The sequence below is a fragment of the Anser brachyrhynchus genome (genome assembly GCF_964034855.1).
Source record: "Anser brachyrhynchus genome assembly, chromosome: 1".
Classification (NCBI taxonomy): Eukaryota; Metazoa; Chordata; class Aves; order Anseriformes; family Anatidae; genus Anser; species Anser brachyrhynchus.
The window spans coordinates 88,025,637-88,045,305 of NC_137694.1; the positions used below are offsets into that span (position 1 = coordinate 88,025,637).

A 19,669-nucleotide genomic window follows, 5' to 3' on the forward strand; every position below is an offset into this window, starting at 1 on the left:
CCCAGCTCCAGCCGGCTCTCTTACTTGCCCCCAAATTCCCCAGGGACTCTGCTCTGGCCCAGCACTGCAGTCTTGATTGCCCTGAAATCCCCCAGGGCTGCAGCTCTAAAACTACCACTGCTTTCTCTCATAGGCATGGGGGGATTTTTTTATTTTGATTTTTTTTTCATACATAAGAGCTGTTGGTACCTCCTTGCATGAATCAGGGCTCTGGAGATGTGGTGTGCGCCTGCCAAGGGACCGTGAGTTGGTGAGAAGGTTCAGCCTCTGCAAATGGTGGTCCAAGCCATGCTTATTCTTATTTCTTGCTCCTGCTTCCTTTTTCTTTTCCTTCTTTGCCCATTCAGTAGACACCCCGAGCTACATAGCCCCAACAAGCATAAAAAAAAAAAAGTTTAAAACTTGTAGGAGGCAATGGTGTCATCAAGCACTTTGAGATGCAAAGAAGCAGGACCACCAACACAAGACAAAGCAGGAATCAGCCCAGAGGAGGCCTGGGTCTGCGAGGGGTTTGTGCTGAATCATACAGAGCTCCAGGTAAATACTGGAGGCTAGCAGGGCCCAGAGGATAACTTGTGCTGGCACCCAGGAGGAGGCTGGCGGTCTGGCTAAAAGGGGTATGTGTGTGCTCAGGAAAATGGTGCATAGCTTCAAAAGGAAAGTAAGGGGGGGATGCCAAAAACATCTGTCATTTTTACCTTTTTTTTTTTTTAAGAAAATAATCATTTCCACATGGCGACTTCATTTCCAAATTGACTGTATGGCTCCTAAGGGCAAGAAGACAGAGCAGAACCCCGAAAATGAAAGGGGGGAGGCGTGGGAGGGAAAGCGGGGGCTGGCAGAAGAGCATACCAGGGGGCTGAGCAGCAAAGCCACAAGGCAGGGGACACCCTGGGAGCGAAGCCCGGCAGTGCCGGGGCAGTGGGGTCGGTGAGGGCTGGTGCTCCCCTCTGCTGCCACCCTGCTGGTGGGTGGCCTTGGCCTTCCCCCTGCCCCAAGCGGTGGCAGGGGCCATGGCCACCGTGGCGTCTGATGCCTGAGAGCAGCTGCAGGGTTTGCTCGGTGGCCATGCTGCAGCTGCTCTATGTCTGGAGAGGGATCTCAGGGCTGTGCTGACAGAGCAAGCCTTCCGCCTTCCTCCCCCTCTTCCCTTCCCGGGCCGGGCCTGTCGCGGCGGTGGTGACGCAAAGAGGACGTACTGCGCCGCCACCGCCGCCGTCCTGGAGGCCTCAGCAGGGTAGCCTTGGGAGAGGCGCTGGTGGCAGGACCTCGCCAGGGCCCGGTGTCCTTGGCTCGGCGCGGTGTCCTGCTGGATGGTTGGGCGAGGGGATGCGAGGAGCCGGCACCCTGCCTTCGGCATCCTGGCCGTGTAAGTTGTGAGGGGCTGCGACGGCGCTGTGCAGCGGGAAGCAGCCTCCTCTCCCCCCGGCCAGGCAAATCACATGCTTAACCTCAAAGCAGTTTTTTAGTAACTTAATTTCTTTGCTGCGCCTCTGGTTTTCTTTCTGCATTTTTCCTGGGTCATGTGACGAAGGGAGACTTACAGGCTCCTTAGCGCATATCAAGGCACGGAAGCAAAAAGCAGCAGACCCTGAAGTGCTTTGGCTGATGGGGGGAAGTGTTGCTTAAAATACCCGCTGGAGTACCTGGTTTTGGTTGTAAGAGCACACATTTCTGTAGCCAGCCTCTGGAGACGGGCCAGCTGTTGGTCAGAGCCCCTCTCTGCCACTTTTACCAGGCTCTGCCTTACGCTGCTTAAGAGTGAATGGACTGGCACTGAGTGTGTAAAAGCGGGCTTCACTCTCAAGTTATCCTCGTGGTATGAAAATCACTGGGAGCCTGATCCAATCTCCTTACTCCCGTGGGCTATGTCTGGTGAAAATGTGGGTTGCCTTTACTTCCCTACATGTTTCTGCAGTACTGCCGTTGCATTTTGGTCTCTGAACACACAGCATTGTCCTGGCTGGCTGCTGCCCTGGCAGGACATGCCCTGCTCTCCCTGCCTCAGGGCTGGGCTGCCCGGGTGATGCAGCACACCTACTACCTACCGAAGGGCCAGGGGGATGCGTGTGCTTTGAAGGAACATACTCTCTGAGCAAGATGCAGGTGCTAGGCCACGTTTCAAGGCTACTGGACGTTAGCAGTAAAGGCTTGTACTAAACTGAGAAAGATTTTCTTTACTATCCTCCTCTTTTTTTTTTTTTTTTCCTTTTCTTCATAGTACTTTCTGCATTGAAGCAATCCTGGGGCAAAAATTGTGTCCTAAGGAGATGGAAAACTACGTGGCATCTATGGTGCTGAGTGCGCTTGGAGATGCGCTGGGCTATTACAATGGGAAATGGGAGTTCCTGCAGCACGGCCCCACAATCCACAAGGAGCTGGCGGAGATGGGAGGACTCAGCAACATCAGCATCAAAGGCTGGAAAGTCAGCGATGACACAGTGATGCACCTGGCCACAGCCGAAGCGCTGGTAGCTGCTGGGAAAAATCCACGTTTAGAGCATCTCTATTCCCTGATTGCAAAGAACTACAAGGAGTGCATGAATGACATGAAGGGCAGAGCTCCAGGTAACCCCTCCGTTATGTTGCCTTGGCAGAGCTGTCCTCTGCCCCTCTCTCCTTGTGGCTACTGACTCTCGCTTTCATGCAGCTTGGAGCCAAGGCTGGCCCTGCTTCTGCCCAGCTTCTCACCTTAAGGCTCTGCTTTTGGCTGTTTATAGCATTAATCATATTTCATGTAAAGCCAAAAGTTTTCTACACTTACTACCTCTTTCCAGATGAATTGAAGAGAATAGAAAAAGGCAGGCTGAGGTGTTTGGGCCGTCTCAGAACTAGATGAGAAAAAATGCTGTTTTGCCTACATTTATAAGACATTCTTACAGGTGTGTTTGAGGCCTGGCCTTGAACTCAGGGGAGGAATGCTGGGTTTTGCACTGGGGAAGTGTCTTTTCCTACACTCTTGGAGGAAAAATACAAATTCAGCCATGTATAATGTGCATCTTGAAATGCTGTGTTAAGATAACACCTCTAAACAGAGCATTAATAGAGAACTTCCTTTGACAAATGCAATTAATTACACATAAAATATTTAAAGGCAGGGAAATCCCTGCTTGGAGTAATTAAGTTCATTAAACCCAAATTCTACCTTTGGCTAGCTCTGAGTGGCTACTTTCTGCAACTGGACAGTCAGGCCACAATTAAGATCTCTGAACCTTGTAGATCCAGCCTCTCTCTTTTCTTGGCATGACCACAATGCTGCCAAGTTTGGGGCACAAGCTGCAGGGACTGGCAGTGCATGGCAGCGTTTGGGAAGGATACATTCACAGGCTGCAATATCCAAGCTGCATGCAATGTATTCCTGCAGATCCTGGTTCACCCAGGCCTGCTTACCCAGCACTTCCCTGAGGCCCCCATCTCTCTTTCTGCAGATGGCCCAGCCTCCTGCGGATGCTTGAAATAAACTTAAATAGGAGCTTTGGAGGCTGGGCCTCTAACTTGGCTAGTGCAGGCAGGATAAGTGTCTAGGAAACATTCAAATGCTGCAATGCTATGCAAAATTTAAAAAATGAAAAAAGTTTGGCTGGACTCATGCCTATCTGGATTGGCCAAAATATATCACAAATGTTCTGGCTTGACATTAAAAGACGTTTTCCTGGGAAAGACCAAATCCTGCATTGTTCTCTTAGGGTCACTAAACATAGTGTGACAGAGGTGTACAATTAAAAGGTAAAACAGATAAGAAACTTGAGCAGGAATTCTGCGTACCTTTCCACAGCCACTGCTTACCCTCATGTCAAGGGCTGAAATATCAACATTCAGTAAGACAGATAATTTCAGTTGTCAGAGTAGATTAATTAATAAAATATTTAAGAAGAGGTAATGATGCTTGCTAGGATAGCAGCAGCCAGCAGGTTAAATTTTTGACAGAATTATTGCTGTTTTGGCAAAGGAGCAACTTGTACGTCCCCTAGCTGATGGGGTCTGCCAAGGTGGACCAACCACAGCTGTCAATGAGACAGCACCTGGAAGCTATTTTTGTCTCTGCTATCTAAGCTTGGTGGCTACAATCTGAGATGAAAAGGAGAAGAGCCTAAAATTGGAATGTTAGTAATTAATAGCTAAGTATAATAGCACACCTGCTGCAGTCCATATGTGAGTAACTGGGCTTCAGCATGCTCACAAGCAGTTCCCATTTGGAAGTAAGGGATCTCAAAGTAAATTTGCTACGGTGACTAATTGGAGTGACAAGGAAAGGTCAGGTTATCTGGCTGAACAAAGAGATGCAAATTCTTCAGTGAGCACTGGTTCCACAAATGCTTGCCTCATAAAATTCTGTGATGGAGGGAAAGTAGTGTGGAAAAAATGGAAGTCTGATGAAAATGCTCTTGCAACAGCATTCAGGAGTTCTCCTGCTGCAACCACAGGAAACGAGTTGAACAGGTCTTAGCCTCTGAGAACTTAAATTTGACACTTAGCTGTCTACTGTTCACTGCCTTACTACTAAAGGGAACACCTAATCCATATCCTTAGAAGCTGTCTGCATTCCTGGGTCTCCATGTTGTATTTGTAAATAGTAATGATAGAAGTTGCGTGTCAGTAACTTCTTAAGGCAGTTCAGAGTAAATAGACGATAACTGGAAACATAACCTGAGATGATGCTCTTCTGAACAGATTAAATACTCACTGGGGAATTGCAGCCTTTAAGGCTGAGAATGGAAAGTTGCTGCTGCAACTTTCACCCAATAGAGAGGAGATTCCCCTAGAATAGTGGGGGAAAGTCACATTGTTCACCCACACAAGGAAAGCCAGACCTGAAAACCAAAACCCACAGTAACAAAGGGATTCCCACACCTTTATTAGTCACCAGAAGGCCACAGTAGGGTCCCTCAAATAAGCAGCCCCAAGAGAGAAGGGCAGTATATCTCACTGTCTTAATTCAACGGCAAGTTAATCCCTACCTCTATTATTGCTCTTTGTGAAGTGCCACAGGCCCAAATTCATTATTCTTTGCAGATAGCAAATCCAATGAATTAAGTGACACAAGAATGGCCATATTTCTTTTTCTATGATGTTACACTTGCCTGCAAAGCTCTCCAGGAAACCTTCTGCTTCAAAGCTGTTGCCTGTTGCTCTGTTCTTTTTGGTCTAAGTCCTCTACCTATGGAATTATTTGTGAATATGTGATCGTTTGAACTCACCTTTATTATGTGCACTGACAGACCCTAACCAGCTGTTACTGTGCTGTTACTGTTACCAGCACGTCTGTACTCATGAAAAGTCAAAATAAGTGGCATAGAAGCCTGTTCCAGAAATAGCATCCAGTTGTACATGAAACTTTTCCAGATTGGCTTTTTTCACAGTGCTTTTTGCTTGCACTTCTTTTTTCCTTAAAACAGTATTACATTTAGTTTAGTTTGCATGAAGTTCCTAACCAGGATTTGGTAAGTGTCCAAGACAGAATTTCTGGATTCAGAAACTCCCACAGGATTATTTTTTTTGCTAGTTTTTTTTTTTTAATGCAGTTTAAAAAAAGGCCTAACAGCATGTTTTCAACTTACTCTTCCTTAATCAGATTTTGAATGTTTTAATATTTTAATTGTTTAAAAGCATGAGGATCATACTTGTAATACATCACTTCATAAATCACCAGAGTCCTACCTGTTGTATACTGGTATGATTTACAATTTTTTTTCATTTGCATGTTGTGAGTAGTAATCTCCTAAAGTAATATGTACAGGCTTAAAGCTGCAATCAAGTGTCTGCTTGCTATTGCAAAATAATGAGTCTTTCTTTACAGTTTAAGCCTTGTCATCTTCCTCATTTTTCTTTTATAACAGTTAATGAACAATCCCGCTGCTTATCAAGCACTGAGTTGCCTGGTCCCAACATGTCAAAACACGTCCTGACGAAATGCCCTTCTTGCAGTTCCAAGAAGATTACGGAGTTCATTTTCCATTTGTTGTGCATATTTTGATTTTGAGCTATCCTAGTCCCTTTGCTCTTACCCTTTCCCCTTGTCTTTCTGCCAGAAAGTCTGTCTTACCAAGGACATACAAATACGATAATTGGCTCAGCTTTTTAAAAACTTGGTTTTGTTTGATGGGATCTTTTTAGGTCCTATATAGGTCATAAGCGCAATGCTTAGTGTATTTAGATTTGTAAACTGCTTCTATTTTGTGTTAATCATAACAAAGTTAGACATTATACTGATAGCACACTTAATGATTTTGATACATAGCAGCCAGCACTGAATTAATAAACTACACAGAAAGCATATTTAGAGGCTTGAGTGCATGCCCACTTTGAGACACCACAGAAATAACCTGCTTGGCAGTTCAGTTAGAGGTTGGTGAAGATCAGTGCTGGCGGAGCACGGTGCCACCCCTATCAAACACTGTGCCTGCTGCTGCTTCCAGCGGAGGGACACGGCCCTGCAGTTCTCACTCTAAATCACCTGGAGGAAGGATGTGTAAAGAACATCTGGACTGATCCAGGGGCTGTGTGGGACAGCAAAACCAGAAAGCTTCATCTACCAGTGTGATGCCAGCATCTGAGCAGAGGCCAGCACGCAGGCACACCAGGCAGGGCTGAGGCTGGTGAGATGGCAGCTCTGCTTTGTGCCAGGGTCACGCTGCGGGGAATTCATGAGAATGAAAGTAGCCTGACAGTGTGGGCTGCAGTGGTCGGCAGCCCTTCTTTTTCCTGTGGGGAAGCCTTGCATATGCTGTTCCCATTCTCAAAATTTATTTCCGATGACAGGCTGGCTGCACAAATAGTGTGAGAGCAACAGGACAGAGCTGCTTTTTCAGTTTGAGACACAGTGAGCTGGTCCACCAGAGCACAGAGGGCTGTACCCTGTGCTGATTTAATATGCATGTAATGTACCGACACTGTCAGAAGAGAAGGCTGCTAAAGAAACGTAGACCAGAACTGTAAAAGGATCCATGTGACATTATTACTGACAGCAGCCAACCAGTGCTAGCACTGCTAGTATGTGGCCAGGAGCCAATCTTAAAACCGTGCTTGGATTTGGAGGTATTTTGGTTACAAGGGTGCTGTAAATGTCATGTGCTGGTAAAATAGACTGACGTACACCATATCCTACTGCCAAGCAAGGTAGAAGAGAATCAAAGATAATGTAATACTTGAAACCTATTTCCTCTTCCTCGCACACAAGCATTCAGGCTTAGCACTTAAAATTTTTTCTTGGTCTTCGCCAGGGAAGGTTGCTGGGCTCTGAAATTTGGATGTATTTGTGCAAGTGACTTTAACCTATGAAAGGGCTGAACTAACATGAGTATTATCAAAGCAGCAGCACTGGAAGAAGCAGAGTCACTTTGAAAAATAAATAGCAGAACTAGGAGAGGGATGGAGGTGGGCAGTGAGGAGTTGATGTGTGGCTTCCCACCTGAAGAGGGAAAAAGTTGGATTGGGGTGTCCACTTAGAGCAGAAGACTGAAGAGGAAAGCCAAAGTATATACAGACTAGAATAGCGTGGTGAATGGATAGTTATTATTTCTTGCAATTAAAAAAACAGAGGGGAATTTAAGGAAATTGTCAAATGGCAGTTTAAAATAAAAGGAAACACTTTGCATAACAAAAACGTGGCTCAGATTACCATAGGATGTTAGAGGAGGCTGAAGTCATGCGTGGGTTCAAGATAACGAGGGCAGCTCAGGGCAGCTAGGTCCATTGGGTGTTACTGAATGTTACCCTTTGGACCCAACTTGAGACTCAGGACAATTCCTCTGTCTGCTGAAAGCCATGTGGGTGTTCTCGGGAAAACACTGTAGTTGCCACATTTTTTGTAGCCTTTCCATAGATAACCGGCTAGTGGCGATGTTTGGAGAGCAGCTAGTGGGCTGGGCAAACCTTTCAATTGACATAATACAGTTATTCTTCAGCTTATTTAGGAGAAATACAGCAAAGCTACTCATGCAAAACCCTGTTGCAGTGAGGAAAGTACAGCGTTCCTCACTTTCTGACAAACTTAAACTGCAGCAAGGGAAATCTGGGTTTATTGCAGGGAGTATTTCCTAGCACTGAGGCAGAGAAGTTTAAACGTCTGCCAGGAAAACAGCAGAGTTACTTAGTCTTGCTTTGGGTCTGGATCAACGTGATCTGATGGCCCTCCAAATCTCCCTTCTATTTATGGATATCTAGATATCTAGATAAAGTTGTGCATAATATACCTTGTTTAGATAGTATAAATGTTTTATAGATGCTATTAAGCAAGCAACATGAAATGTAAATAGTGGCATAAATAAAAAATCAGCAGTGGAGTGTTTTTTACCCCCCTGGGCTTTATAATTATTTTCACAAACTGGAATTATCTGGTCTGCTTGGGAATATGCAGGGTGCAGTGTCAATTTAAGGCAAGAGCCATACGCGAGCAGACAACTTCTGTATTTATAGGGAAGCCTGAATCTCTTCCACAGGGCAATGCCCTCCTACCCTGCTTGTCTTCCCTCGGTTCCCGTGCTACAGGACGCTATCTCCGCGTGACGTGTGGTTCTTCCTCCCTGCCCAGGTGCCATGTGTCAGAAAAATGCTCTGAAGCTGGAACCGGGGAAGCCGGACGGCTGGAGGATCCCCTTCAGCCCCAAAGGCGGAGGCTGCGGGGCTGCCATGCGCTCCATGTGCATCGGCCTGCGCTTCCGCCGCACCGACGAGCTGGACACCCTGGTGCAAGTCAGCATCGAGAGCGGCCGGATGACCCACCACCATCCCACCGGCTACCTGGGGTCCCTGGCCTCGGCCCTCTTCACAGCTTTCGCGGTGAACGGCGTGCGCCCCCCGGCCTGGGGGAAGGGGCTGCTGGAGGTGCTGCCGCGCGCCAAGGCCTACGTGCGGGACGCCGGCTTCTTCGTGGAGGAGAACATGGGGCAATGGTGAGCCGCACTGCTGGTGCCAGGCTTTGTTAAAATTAAAATAAGCCTCATGTACGGGAGGGTGAGCGCTGTTTATACCTAAGCTTGAGTAATCACATTATGGTTAACTCCGAGAGCAGCTCATGCCTGCCACGGGATCCAGTCGGTTCAGAACGTTTCTGATGTCCCCCAGGAGAAAAATACACCTAACATCACAAAAAATTGGCAGGTTGTTTTAGTGTCATGTAGCTTTGACATTTTTTGGATCCGATATGAGGCAGCTAGACTTGTCATCTCAACCATGACCTGATGAAAGATGGGAACCAGGGCTGGGGAAGAGCACCAGGTCTAGGGCTGAGCTCAGTCTGAAAGTCGTAACCAAATCTGGATGTGTATTCGGCGTGGCTCTGTGCACAGACACGGGTAGAGGTACGCTGAGTTTGTGAGGATGACTCAGTTCTCGATCTGAGCCTTCGAATCCTTTGCAGCGCAACAGCGGCAGGTGGTGGGCTGCCTTCTCCCATGTGGCTGGAGGAAGGGGAAATCTAACTCACTGAAACATGTCCTTGTGCCTCTTACTGTAAATCCTGTCCCTTGTTTGACAAACGGGGGACGCCTACCATTTTGCTGAGCTGCTGCTCCAGGCTCTCGGCGGCTCATTTTCTGGTAGCTGGGTGTATGCTCCTGCAGGACTTCTCTCACACCCCCTCTGTCCTGTGCCCTGTTCTGCAGGTATTACTTTGAAGAACAATGGAAAAAATACCTGGCGGAGAGAGGCATCTTGGACGGGGTCTCGCTGCCCACCTTCCCCTCCAAGTACGGCGTGGAAGAGAGAGACTCCTTCTACACCTCCCTCAGCTACAACGGCTGGGGGGGCAGCAGCGGGCACGATGCCCCCATGATCGCCTACGACGCGCTGCTGGGCGCGGGGGACTCCTGGACAGAGCTGGCTCACCGGGCCTTCTTCCACACGGGAGACAGCGACTCCACTGCCGCCATTGCGGCCTGCTGGTGGGGGGCCATGCACGGCTTTCGGGGGGTCGCTGCCTCCCTTTATGCCCCTCTGGAGTACAGAGAACGCCTGGAGAAGGTGGGCAAGGACTTGTACCGCCTCACCTAGGTGGGGGTGGCAGGACCCACCCCCCCAGGAAGTATGCTTACGCCACCTGCTGCCTTTTGCTTAATGTACTTGAACGTAAACCTGTGGGAGGCTCATGTTTCCTGCTTGCGTGTGCTGGTGTGGCAGGGAGGCCACCGTGGGGTTTGGGAGCGTTGGGGGGGAGCATCTGTAGCATTAAAAGCTCTCCTTTGCACACTGATTATAGCATATACAGCCTGAGACAACTACTTCATTGTGGCCTACAGCTTCCTCACAAGGGGGAGTGGAGGGGCAGGCGCCGATCTGTTCTCTTCAGTGACCAGCGATAGGACCCGAGGGAACGGAGTCAAGCTGCGACAAGGGAGGTTAAGGCTGGCTATCAGGTGGAAGTTCTTCACTGAGAGGATGGTCATGCGCTGGAACAGGCTCCCCAGGGACGTAGTCACTGCATCAAGCCTGTCGGAGTTTAAGCAGTGTTTGGACTGTGCTCTTAGTCATATGGTCTGAATTTTTGGGTAGACCTGTGAGGAGTTGAACTCAATGATCCTTGAGGGTCCCTTCCAACTCGGGATATTCTATGATTCTATGAATATTGGAAAAAAATAATTAAAAAACCTACTGGCTTCTACATTGCAAATGCATTTTGCACAATTTCACACTGATTTTGCTATACGTGTAAAAATATATCACAATTCCCTATTTCAGTTAACTGGGGAGTTCAACCCTACTGACTAAACCCTTGTGGAAGGTAAAGGTGGGTAAAGAGAGAATTAAGATGTTGCATTTTACATCAGCTTAAGTAGATTCTGTAGTGAACTACAGTCTTCTGCTTCCATCAAGGATGTTAATATTTGCTTACTATTTACCATGTATTATTCCATTAAAAAATGCTTCTTCAAATCCAGACTACTTCACTGCAAAGCGCTTACTATTTTAAGAGCAATTTCAAAACCAGTGTTCAGAAAATAGCCCTGGCATGTCTCTGTTAAATACTATATGCTACTATGAGATGAATGAATGGATGGGAAGAGACGGTATGCCTGAAGAGCCAGAGGGTGCAAGGTGGCTGCAAGCTCCAGCCTACCTGAGTGGAGATGTACTGCTGGGGAGGGAGGAGAGCTGGTGCATCAGGGAGCATGGGTGGAAGGACAGGCTGCCTAAAAGGGGGAGCTGGCTTGGGAGTTCAGCACACCTTTACGTAGGGATTGTGCATAAAGGTACAACAAAAGCCCAAATCAGACAAAAACCAGCAGCAGTATGAATCACAATTTCAACACAGTTTACTACAGCTCTCAGGTGTGTTGTATAAAACATGTTTTAGTGCAACATAGTACAAAGTTTTTGTTTTTGTTTTTTTGTTTTTTAAAAAATCCCAAACATTTTTCCACATCATGCATGGATAGGCTATCTCTCTTTCATCTCAGGTTCAGTACAGAAAGTTACAGCAGAGAGAGTGGTTTGAAAAGCTTCATGTCGAAACTCATTACAGGAAGAGTCTGCCTTATAAAAACAAAGAGAACTTTGAGACTGGGCAACAGACTGCCAGAACAACGGAGAAATGTCAGCGGCAAGGTACATTCGGGGACAATCACAGGAGCCGCTTCCTGGGAAAGCCTGGGCTTGGTGCAACAACTGCCGGCTGGGCAGGGACCAGTTTGGGCCAGGGGAAGGTGGCTGCGGGAAAGCCCTCCACAAGAGCCCTGGTCCAGGGCAGCGTTGCTGGGGCAGGCAGGCTGGAGAGCAGCAGCCTGGTTCAGATGCAGCGCATGCTCTCCAAGGAAGAACAGTTCCTGCTGAGTTTCTCTTTTTCCTTTAAACCTAAATGAATTGCAGTTCCTGCCCTGAAGCAGTATGTACAAGAGATACTACATTTATGAAACAATACCCACTGGCTGCAGCTGCTGTTGTTCATGTCTTGGTTCTTCAGTTCCATTCACTTTTCATCCCACTCCTCTCTTTGCAGACTCCTTATCCAGAAAGGGAAGACAAGTGTGTGGGTGTGTGAGATATATATATATATATATATATATATAGGAGTGTGATATTATGCGTATGCTGGGGCCAGTAAGCAATTACGTCTCAAGGAGGGGGACTTTGCAGAGGGATGAGTGCAATTTGGGCTTCTCAGCAGAAGAAACGAATGACATTCTGGTGGAGGAGTAGAGTTGGCAGCGGACTCTCCTGCCACTGGAGTGGGACCATCTGCATCCACGCAGGTTAGATGCAAGCTCCTCTTCTAGCCAGGAGAGAGGATGTGCCATGCAGATCTCCCACCTGAGGCTTCACCACCTCTGAAACGTCAAGGCATCAGGGTTTAACCTACTAGTGCTACAGAGCATCTGCTGAGGTCCCCTTCTCTTCACAAAGAGGGGTCCAACCCTCCCAAAGGGGTCGGCAGCTGTAGGTATGGCACCTCTCTCACGCGAGGCGGGGGGGGGGGTCTTGCGGCTGCACCCGTCCGCCCCCGTTGGCTTCAGCCATGCTGCAAAAAACAAATGGCCAGATTTGCCAGGAAGACATCAAGGAAGACAACAAAAGGCCGTTTTTGGCAAACATTTTCTTCCGCCAGACAAAATGCTTAGGGTGTATTGGGGAGGAGGCGGTTTCCTCCACAGGACACAGCAGGGGTACTTGGCAGTACGGGGTACTCGAGTGTAGGTGCCCCACATGGAGAGAGCCCTGGTTTGCTTCGTGAGAGCCATATCTTTCACAGAAAGAACAGCATTTCCTGTCACGGCAGTTGCGTACAACAAGAGCAGGTGACTTTGCCAGGAGAGAGGGCTTATGGTGAAACGGTTTCTCCTCCTAAAGCCCCAGAAATGGAAAACGGCACACGCACACACATGTATGGGAAGATTTCTCTCAACCCAAAGGGACGTGGAAGCCCCCAGGGTGCAGGTGCGATGCAGGCTCCTTGCCCTGTCCAAGCTCGTGCTGGGAAGCAGCGCGAGCTGCTGGGAACCCTGGTGACACGAGGTGGTTAAGGGCACATCCCTGCTGCATGGCGTGGCTGTGACTGGGCTCCTCGGCTGAACCATCCAGGGACCGTGAATCCAACCCACGGAGCTTTCTCTTTCCCCCCTTCTAGAGCCATTACTTTGGTCAAGTTGAAGCCTTCAGAGACTGGATCCAGCCACCCGTCCCCAGGCAAGTGGGGCACGGAGAGGAGCTGCCTCATCGGTGGCAGCATCTCTCTGGCATGCTGGACCGCATGAGGACCTTCTTTGATTAAAACAAAGTCAGGGCTTTCGGGTACCTTCCTTCTGTTCCCCCACTCAGTTCCTGGAGACGAGCTAAATTGCTTTTGTCCTGATTGCAAGCGCGTTGAACATTCAGTTTCTCCAAGACTGGGGAACTCTCCCAAAAGGTGAATTGCCTCCTCCTGTGAAAACAGTAAGACAGAGGCAAGAAGATCTTGAGGCTACAGCCAGTTTTTGAGATGGACTTCCCAATATCCCACCTAAACCCCCAGAGGTGGTCCTGGCTTTGCCTGCTTTGGAAGAGGGAGCAGCTAGCTCAGTGCACCTTGGGGAAAGACCTTCTTCACCGTGGCACAGAATCTCAGGAGGAAAAACAAAGTCTGTTTTTGGTACACGTACACATTTACCTCCAGAGATTGTCCCAGGACCAAAAGCCCCCTGGGAACTCCTCGCTGTATGGAGAGAGGGGGAAGCCTACAGTTCTTTGGGAGACGAAAAAGAAACGACGACGAAAAAGTAACGGCCCAAAGGACAACGGATGGGATCAAAATTAATGAGAAGAATATCCGCTATGTACAGCAAACGCACAGGCTCGGTGCTGTCTCGGTGGCTGGGTGCGTTCCCACAGGTGCTGGAAGAAACCTCGGACCTTCCTGTCCCCACCGGCTGGGCGCTCCGCAGAGCTCAGCCGCCGCGTTGGAGCACAGACACTGAAACAAATGAAACAAGAACAACGAAAACCACTCTGTTCCTTAGGGTTCCTGGTGTGTCTCTGCTTCTCTCTCTGCGCGTCCTCCTGGGCACCTCTCTGCCTCTTTAGTCTATGGTTCCCGGGTGGATGCTGAGGACTGGTGGCTCTAGGCAAGTGGGCGAGTAGTTGAGGTGCGGCTCTTTGATCCACAGCAAGGGGACCCCGTTCTTGCCCTCCGAGTTCTTGCTGGAGTTTCGGCTCTTGAACCGCACCAGGAGGATGGTGATGATCAAGATGCCGAAGATGGGGAAGGGGTAGAAGAACACGAAGTAGAAGAGGGCGTCATTGGAGCAGATGACAGACTGCAGGGTGGAGCCTGGAAAGAGACACGGGACAGTCACGTTTTACAGTTTCTACACAACACGTAGCTTACGGCCTTCTTCAGAAACATAAAAAACAGATGCTCATCAATCTGTATCAGCACAGGAGGCAGGGCTCTGAGAAAAACCACCGATACTGGAAAACAGAGCAGCAGAAAAAAGCTATTATAGGGCATGATTCGGCTTTATCTCCCCCTAAGAGTTTCGTGAGTGCTAGAGATCTTCCTCCCTGGTGCAGATTTTGTGATATCTTATAAAGCAGGGAGCCTTATCACAAAGCGTTGTTTCCCTCGGTGGTGGTATAGAGGCAGCATCTTAACACATCTCCCTTAATGGACCACAAAACTCTCATGACCTCAGCTATCTCTGAGGCCTCTAAACCACCTGATGTCTTTGAGAGTTACGGGGAGGAGACCCTAGTGTCACAGCACTGGGCTCACACACGACCTCACGACACTGGGCTTGGTCTGCAGCTGACGCACATCAGCAGGAAGGCTCACAGCCGAGTGACTGTATGGTGAGCATGGGGACAACCCAGCCCGCAGAGCTGGGCTATGAGCCTGGAGCTCGATTGGAACAGCACTGGTACCAAAGATAAGCCCTGTTGCTCCAGGCTCCAAGTCCCCAGCTGCAGAGGGAAAGGGCAGGGGGCTGGTCATGCCCACCCGAACCAAGACGCATGGGATGCTTGAGGTCCTCAGCTCTTCTCACCTGCATCCTGCACGTGAACAGCAACCATGCCCGACTCCTCCTCCGCCAGCCGGTACCACACGCCGTTGGGGTCTGCCAGCCACTCCTCCACGCGGCACGAGTAGTTCCCGCTGTCGGCACCGCCAGCCTGCAGCACCGTCAGGCGGAAGAGCACCGCCGACAGCCGCTGGAAGCGCAGGCGGCCCTCCCAGCGACCCGTCTCGGGGCTGAAGATGGCGTCGGGGCCCACGCTCAGCACCGCTTCCCTCTCCTCTTCCTCTTCTTCCTCCGCGCGGCCACCCGCGTCTTTGGCCCGCAGGTTGTACCACGTCACGGCAAAGTGGGACTCCGGGCTGGAGCGGGACAGGATGCTGCAGTCCAGCGGGAAGGACTCCTTCTCCTGCACCGTGAGGTTGGCGGTGGCCGTGTCCACCTGCAAGGTGGGGTCTGGGATAACAAAATGGGAGCGGTGAGTGCAGAGCAGATTGCCATCACGGCTGCTACACTGGGTGCGATCCAGGTGAAACCTGAAGGCTCGACGTGGCCTGCCAAGCCCCACAGGTACCTGTGTGGGGCTTGGCAGGCTGTGTACCTGTGTACCTTGGCTTTCTAACCTGCCCGAGAGCGCTCAAAGGAGTTGAAGATCAGTGATGCCTGAGGCACAGGAGGACAGAATTCCTTCCAGCAATTTGGGAAGTTAATTAGGTAACGGACTCCTCCACAGAGATGACCGCAGCACAGAAACACCAAGGACGCTTCCCAAAGTCTCTCTCTCTTTTCTTCTCTATTACTTGCTGCAAGGCTACAGAGATGTTTTTAGCTAACTGATATACAGTGGCCAGAACCTCAGATGAGTTGATTAAGGGCTGACTTCAAGAGCAATTAACATTTGATTTAGTCATCCTGCCAGGGAACACATACTCTGGGGATCACAATCAGCCCAGATCTAAGCTTTCATTTAAAGATTAAAAAGCCCTTCCTAATGCAGGAGTTCAGCATGAAGGGCAAGCCAGCAGCTTGAAGAGAGGGGCCCTTTCTCCTCCAGCAGCAGCAGCTGGGCAAGCCCTGCCCCTTGCAGATACTGGGGGTCCCTGCAGGAGAGGGCACAGGGTGCTGCTGTCCCCCAAACCTCACCGTGGGCTGCAGTCCCTTCCCCAGAGAGGAGGCGGCTGGGTTTCACATTACAGCACCTGTCCTACAATTCTTAAATGGTCCCCTGTGGAAAACCTTCATTAAGGCCAGAGCTGTTAGGGCTGGAGGCAACACGAGTGTTTTCAGTTCTCATCTTCCCCACAGGGATTCCTACAGGAATGAGGTAAGCCCTGAGATTTTGGGGACTTCTGAGGTAAAAAGGAGGAAGGGAAGGAAATGGCTTGTCAAAATAAAACACAGCCTCCCCCACCTCAGCAGGTTAAACAGAAAGAGAACTAAAGTCTGAAGATACTGAGGTGTTTTTTTTTTCTTTGCTCATGATTACGGTACTGGAAGATGAGTACGGAGATCCTCACTAATGAGACATGAGTCACAAGCTGTGCTATTTTTAAATTCAGTCATTTTGTTAGGTAATGCCTGTCATGAAAGAAAACCAAACACCAACAAAGCACTTGTAATGAAAAAATAAACAAATATATTGAATTATTGCACTCCCAACTCCCCCTCTTCTTCCCACTCCCCATCCTTCCACAATTCGAATGGAGCCTAGAGGATTTCCCCTCACGTTCAGTCCCCTGTCCTTCAGGGCTGGCAATTTCCATCCTGAATGAGGAGCTGCACGTAGAGCTGTGCAGACACACAGGGTGCAGGGACTGCCTGTGGGCTTTGGGGGGCCTCTGCTGAAGCCATCTCAGCCAGAGAAGATTCCTGAGCAAGGACCTCATGGACAAGAGCTGGGCTGTCCCCTGAGACAGCTCCTGCTTTTTGCAGCACAAATCTTTCTCTGCAAGGAATTACCAATAAAACCTTCCCAGAATCTTATAATTTTGCCAGCTCCATCGCAGAGTTACGAGGCTGACACCTTGCTGAAATGGGCAGGCATAAAGCACCAAAAAGTACTTGCAGAGTGTGTGCTTTTTTTGAAAGCTGGAAGGTATCCAGCAACTGAAGACCATAACTTTTGTTTGACCTACAGCCTTCCTTTAAGACAGGCATTTAATCTGAAGTCACTTGGCTCAAAAACTAAAGAATCCATATTTCCCAAGGTAAATTGTCCTTGCAGATTGTCATCTATTGGTAAAACTCACCGAACTGGAGTTTCCTCCCTGCTTTGAACTTCTTCAGAATTTTTCACCCCCCTCGATCTTGGAAAGAGCGAGAAGCATCCCGATCCCCATCTCCCTGTGTCTGGGCATAGCCAAAACAGTGCTGTTACACAGTGGGAGCCACCTGAACCGCTATCATGGGGAATAAGGTAGCCAGAAGGCATGGGAGGCCCCTAAGTATCCCCTTGTCCATACAGAGGCAGGCTTTTTCTAGCCTGGCTCTTTTGGCTGGCTCTCTCTGGCTGGCTTTTTCTAGCCAGCTCCTGCCCCATGGAGAAGCCCCAGCCCTGGTCCTAATCCACAGATGAAGCCTTGGAGCTGGCGTGCCCCACATCTTCTTCTTTACCTGTGGAGCAGGGAGCAGCATCGTGTAAAACTGCCTGGATACTAGTGGGGGGTCTCAACCCCTCTCTGCTGCCCTCTTCCCATGCAAAGACCCTGCCTGGAAAGCAGAGAGAGCTTCCGCCATCTCATTCTCAATCCAAATGTGAATAAAATCTGAAGCCTGCTCCACTGAATCTGCCAAAACTGCTGTAAAAAAATAAATTTGCAGATGCAGTGGTGACAAAATCCCAAGCCTGTCTAGCTGTGCTTACAGAGCTTGCTGCGTGCTCCTTCCAGAAAAGCAAGGGGCCAATGAATACACCCACGAAGGCATCAGCATGGCCCGTAGAGCAACAGCCGTGCCCTCTGCCCAGACCCTCCGTCAGTGACAGACAGATGGTGACCCAGGAGGGCAGAGAGCTGCTCCAAGGCGGTGGCACAAGGTCCTCCTCACCTGGCTGCTTCACGGTGAGGGTGGTGAGCCCGGAGAGGTCCTCTGCCCGCTTGTACCAGCGGTCGCTGGGGTCGAGGAGCCACTCCTCCACGCGGCAGTCGTACACCCCGCTGTCCCGCACGGTGGCGTTCTGGATGGAGAGCAGGTAGAGGCCCAGGGACGGGCTCTCCATGTGGATGCGGCCCCGCAGGTCCCCCAGCACCGCCGGGTCCCCGTAGCGCAGCGTGCTCTGCCGGCTCAGCCGCGCCACGGCCTCCTTCTCCGGGTGTCCCGGCCGCCAGACGTACCACTCCACCGAGAGCTGCGACGAGGGGCTGGTCCGGCTGCTCACCTGGCACTCCAGGGTCACCCACTGGTTCTCCAGCACCGTGATGTTCCTGTGGGTCTGGTTCACCTGCAGGCGGTTATCTGCGGGGGAAGGCCGGGAGAAAGGCAGGGTGACTGAGGGATGCCAGGGGGCGCGTCTCCCCACGTGCACCTCCCTCGTAGATACTGTCCTGGGGTGTGATGAAAGAAAAGAGGAAGGGGAGGAAGGAAAAAAAAGCGAGGAAAAGAAAACAGGACTGGTGGGCCCGTTGAGGGCCTTCTGAAAATCTCAGGCTAGCAACCAACAAGGTTGCATTTGGCACGGAAAACTGGGAACCCCACGTTTCCTCATAGGACCCGGGGGATCCTAAGTGCACAAACATCTCGTGAAGGGAGGTCACATGTGAAGCTTTTCTCATTCTCCCCTTGGGGCAGGGCATGAGCCTGGTCACACCCCAACCAGTAAGCTCTCCTGCAGTGGGAAAAGGGGAAAAAAAACAAGGCAGAGAAGGGACAGTTGGTTATAGGGAACCACTACTGCAAAACGAGAAGTGGCACAAGGGCAAAGTCACACACGGTGTTTTGCTGCGTTGGGAATGTCCCTGGTTTTTGCTCAATAATTTCATTGATACTCTGGGGGTGATTGCAATCAGCTCTTTTAAGCGAAATGACGTGTGGTACACTCCTAATTCCTTCACAACCTCTTTCAAGGGGCACAGCGTGGACTTCCCTGGTACGGCCACACGAGTAAGCGACAGGCACCGTACTTCCCAGTGAGAAGTGGGCGATACAAAGGAGGGGAACAAATTGCAGCTCCCCCCTCCCTGACTGCCCCACAGCCATCTCGGGGATCTGCAGACGGAAACAAGCAGCTGGGACTGGCCATGAGCAATATGCTCTGGCCTGCTGCACTCCCTGCACAGCCAGGTGAATTTACTCTCCAGAATTAGGCACCTGGAGCAAGCAGGGGCTTCCTTGTGAAGTACTGATGTTCTGCATCAGCAGCATGCATGGGCTGCAGGCTGCTCTCAGGGACGGTCCTTGCCTCTGTGCCTCTCTGCATGGAATGAGGGCTGTGTCCCCAGCTTCTGGTGGCCACCTTCAGCTTCTCCAGCAGCCCATCTTTACCAGAGCTGTCCTCTGCCACGGAAACCACCACCAGAGCAGATTTCTCCTTTCCTGGCAGCCAGCTCCCCACCTCATTAAACTGACTACTCACATCTCATGTGCACAGCGCAAAGGGAAAAGAGGCAAGGCTCCCCACGCCTGCCAGGATACAGATGCAGAGTAAAATTAAACCATGTGCAAAACATAAAAATGCTTTCCCAGGCAAGCATACACCAGTTCTCCCTCATTAGGTTGCTAGTTGACACACTTTCTACGTGATGCTCTTGAGG

The 19,669-nt window shown here is 50.0% G+C and overlaps 2 protein-coding genes across 3 annotated transcripts in view; one reads left to right on the plus strand and one right to left on the minus strand.

The window, feature by feature from the left end:
* The first annotated feature begins 847 nt into the window (after positions 1–847).
* On the plus strand, positions 848–10,875 carry ADPRH (ADP-ribosylarginine hydrolase). The gene is made up of 4 exons (XM_080578143.1): positions 848–1,369; positions 2,222–2,568; positions 8,531–8,891; positions 9,603–10,875. The coding sequence occupies exons 1-4, from the start codon at positions 1,314–1,316 to the stop codon at positions 9,988–9,990; spliced, it is 1,152 nt and encodes a 383-aa protein (XP_080434269.1). The 5' UTR covers positions 848–1,313; the 3' UTR covers positions 9,991–10,875.
* Positions 10,876–11,231: 356 nt separating this feature from the next.
* IGSF3 (immunoglobulin superfamily member 3) overlaps positions 11,232–19,669 on the minus strand; it is an 86,746-nt gene continuing 78,308 nt past the window's right edge. For both annotated transcript variants that reach the window (XM_080575795.1, XM_080575794.1), the window contains 3 exons: positions 17,967–18,374; positions 14,952–15,377; positions 11,232–14,236 (listed from right to left, as the gene is read on the minus strand). In XM_080575795.1, the coding sequence (XP_080431921.1) occupies positions 13,986–14,236; positions 14,952–15,377; positions 17,967–18,374 (1,085 nt within the window). In that variant the 3' untranslated portion in view covers positions 11,232–13,985. The remainder of the gene's footprint in view (positions 14,237–14,951; positions 15,378–17,966; positions 18,375–19,669) is intronic.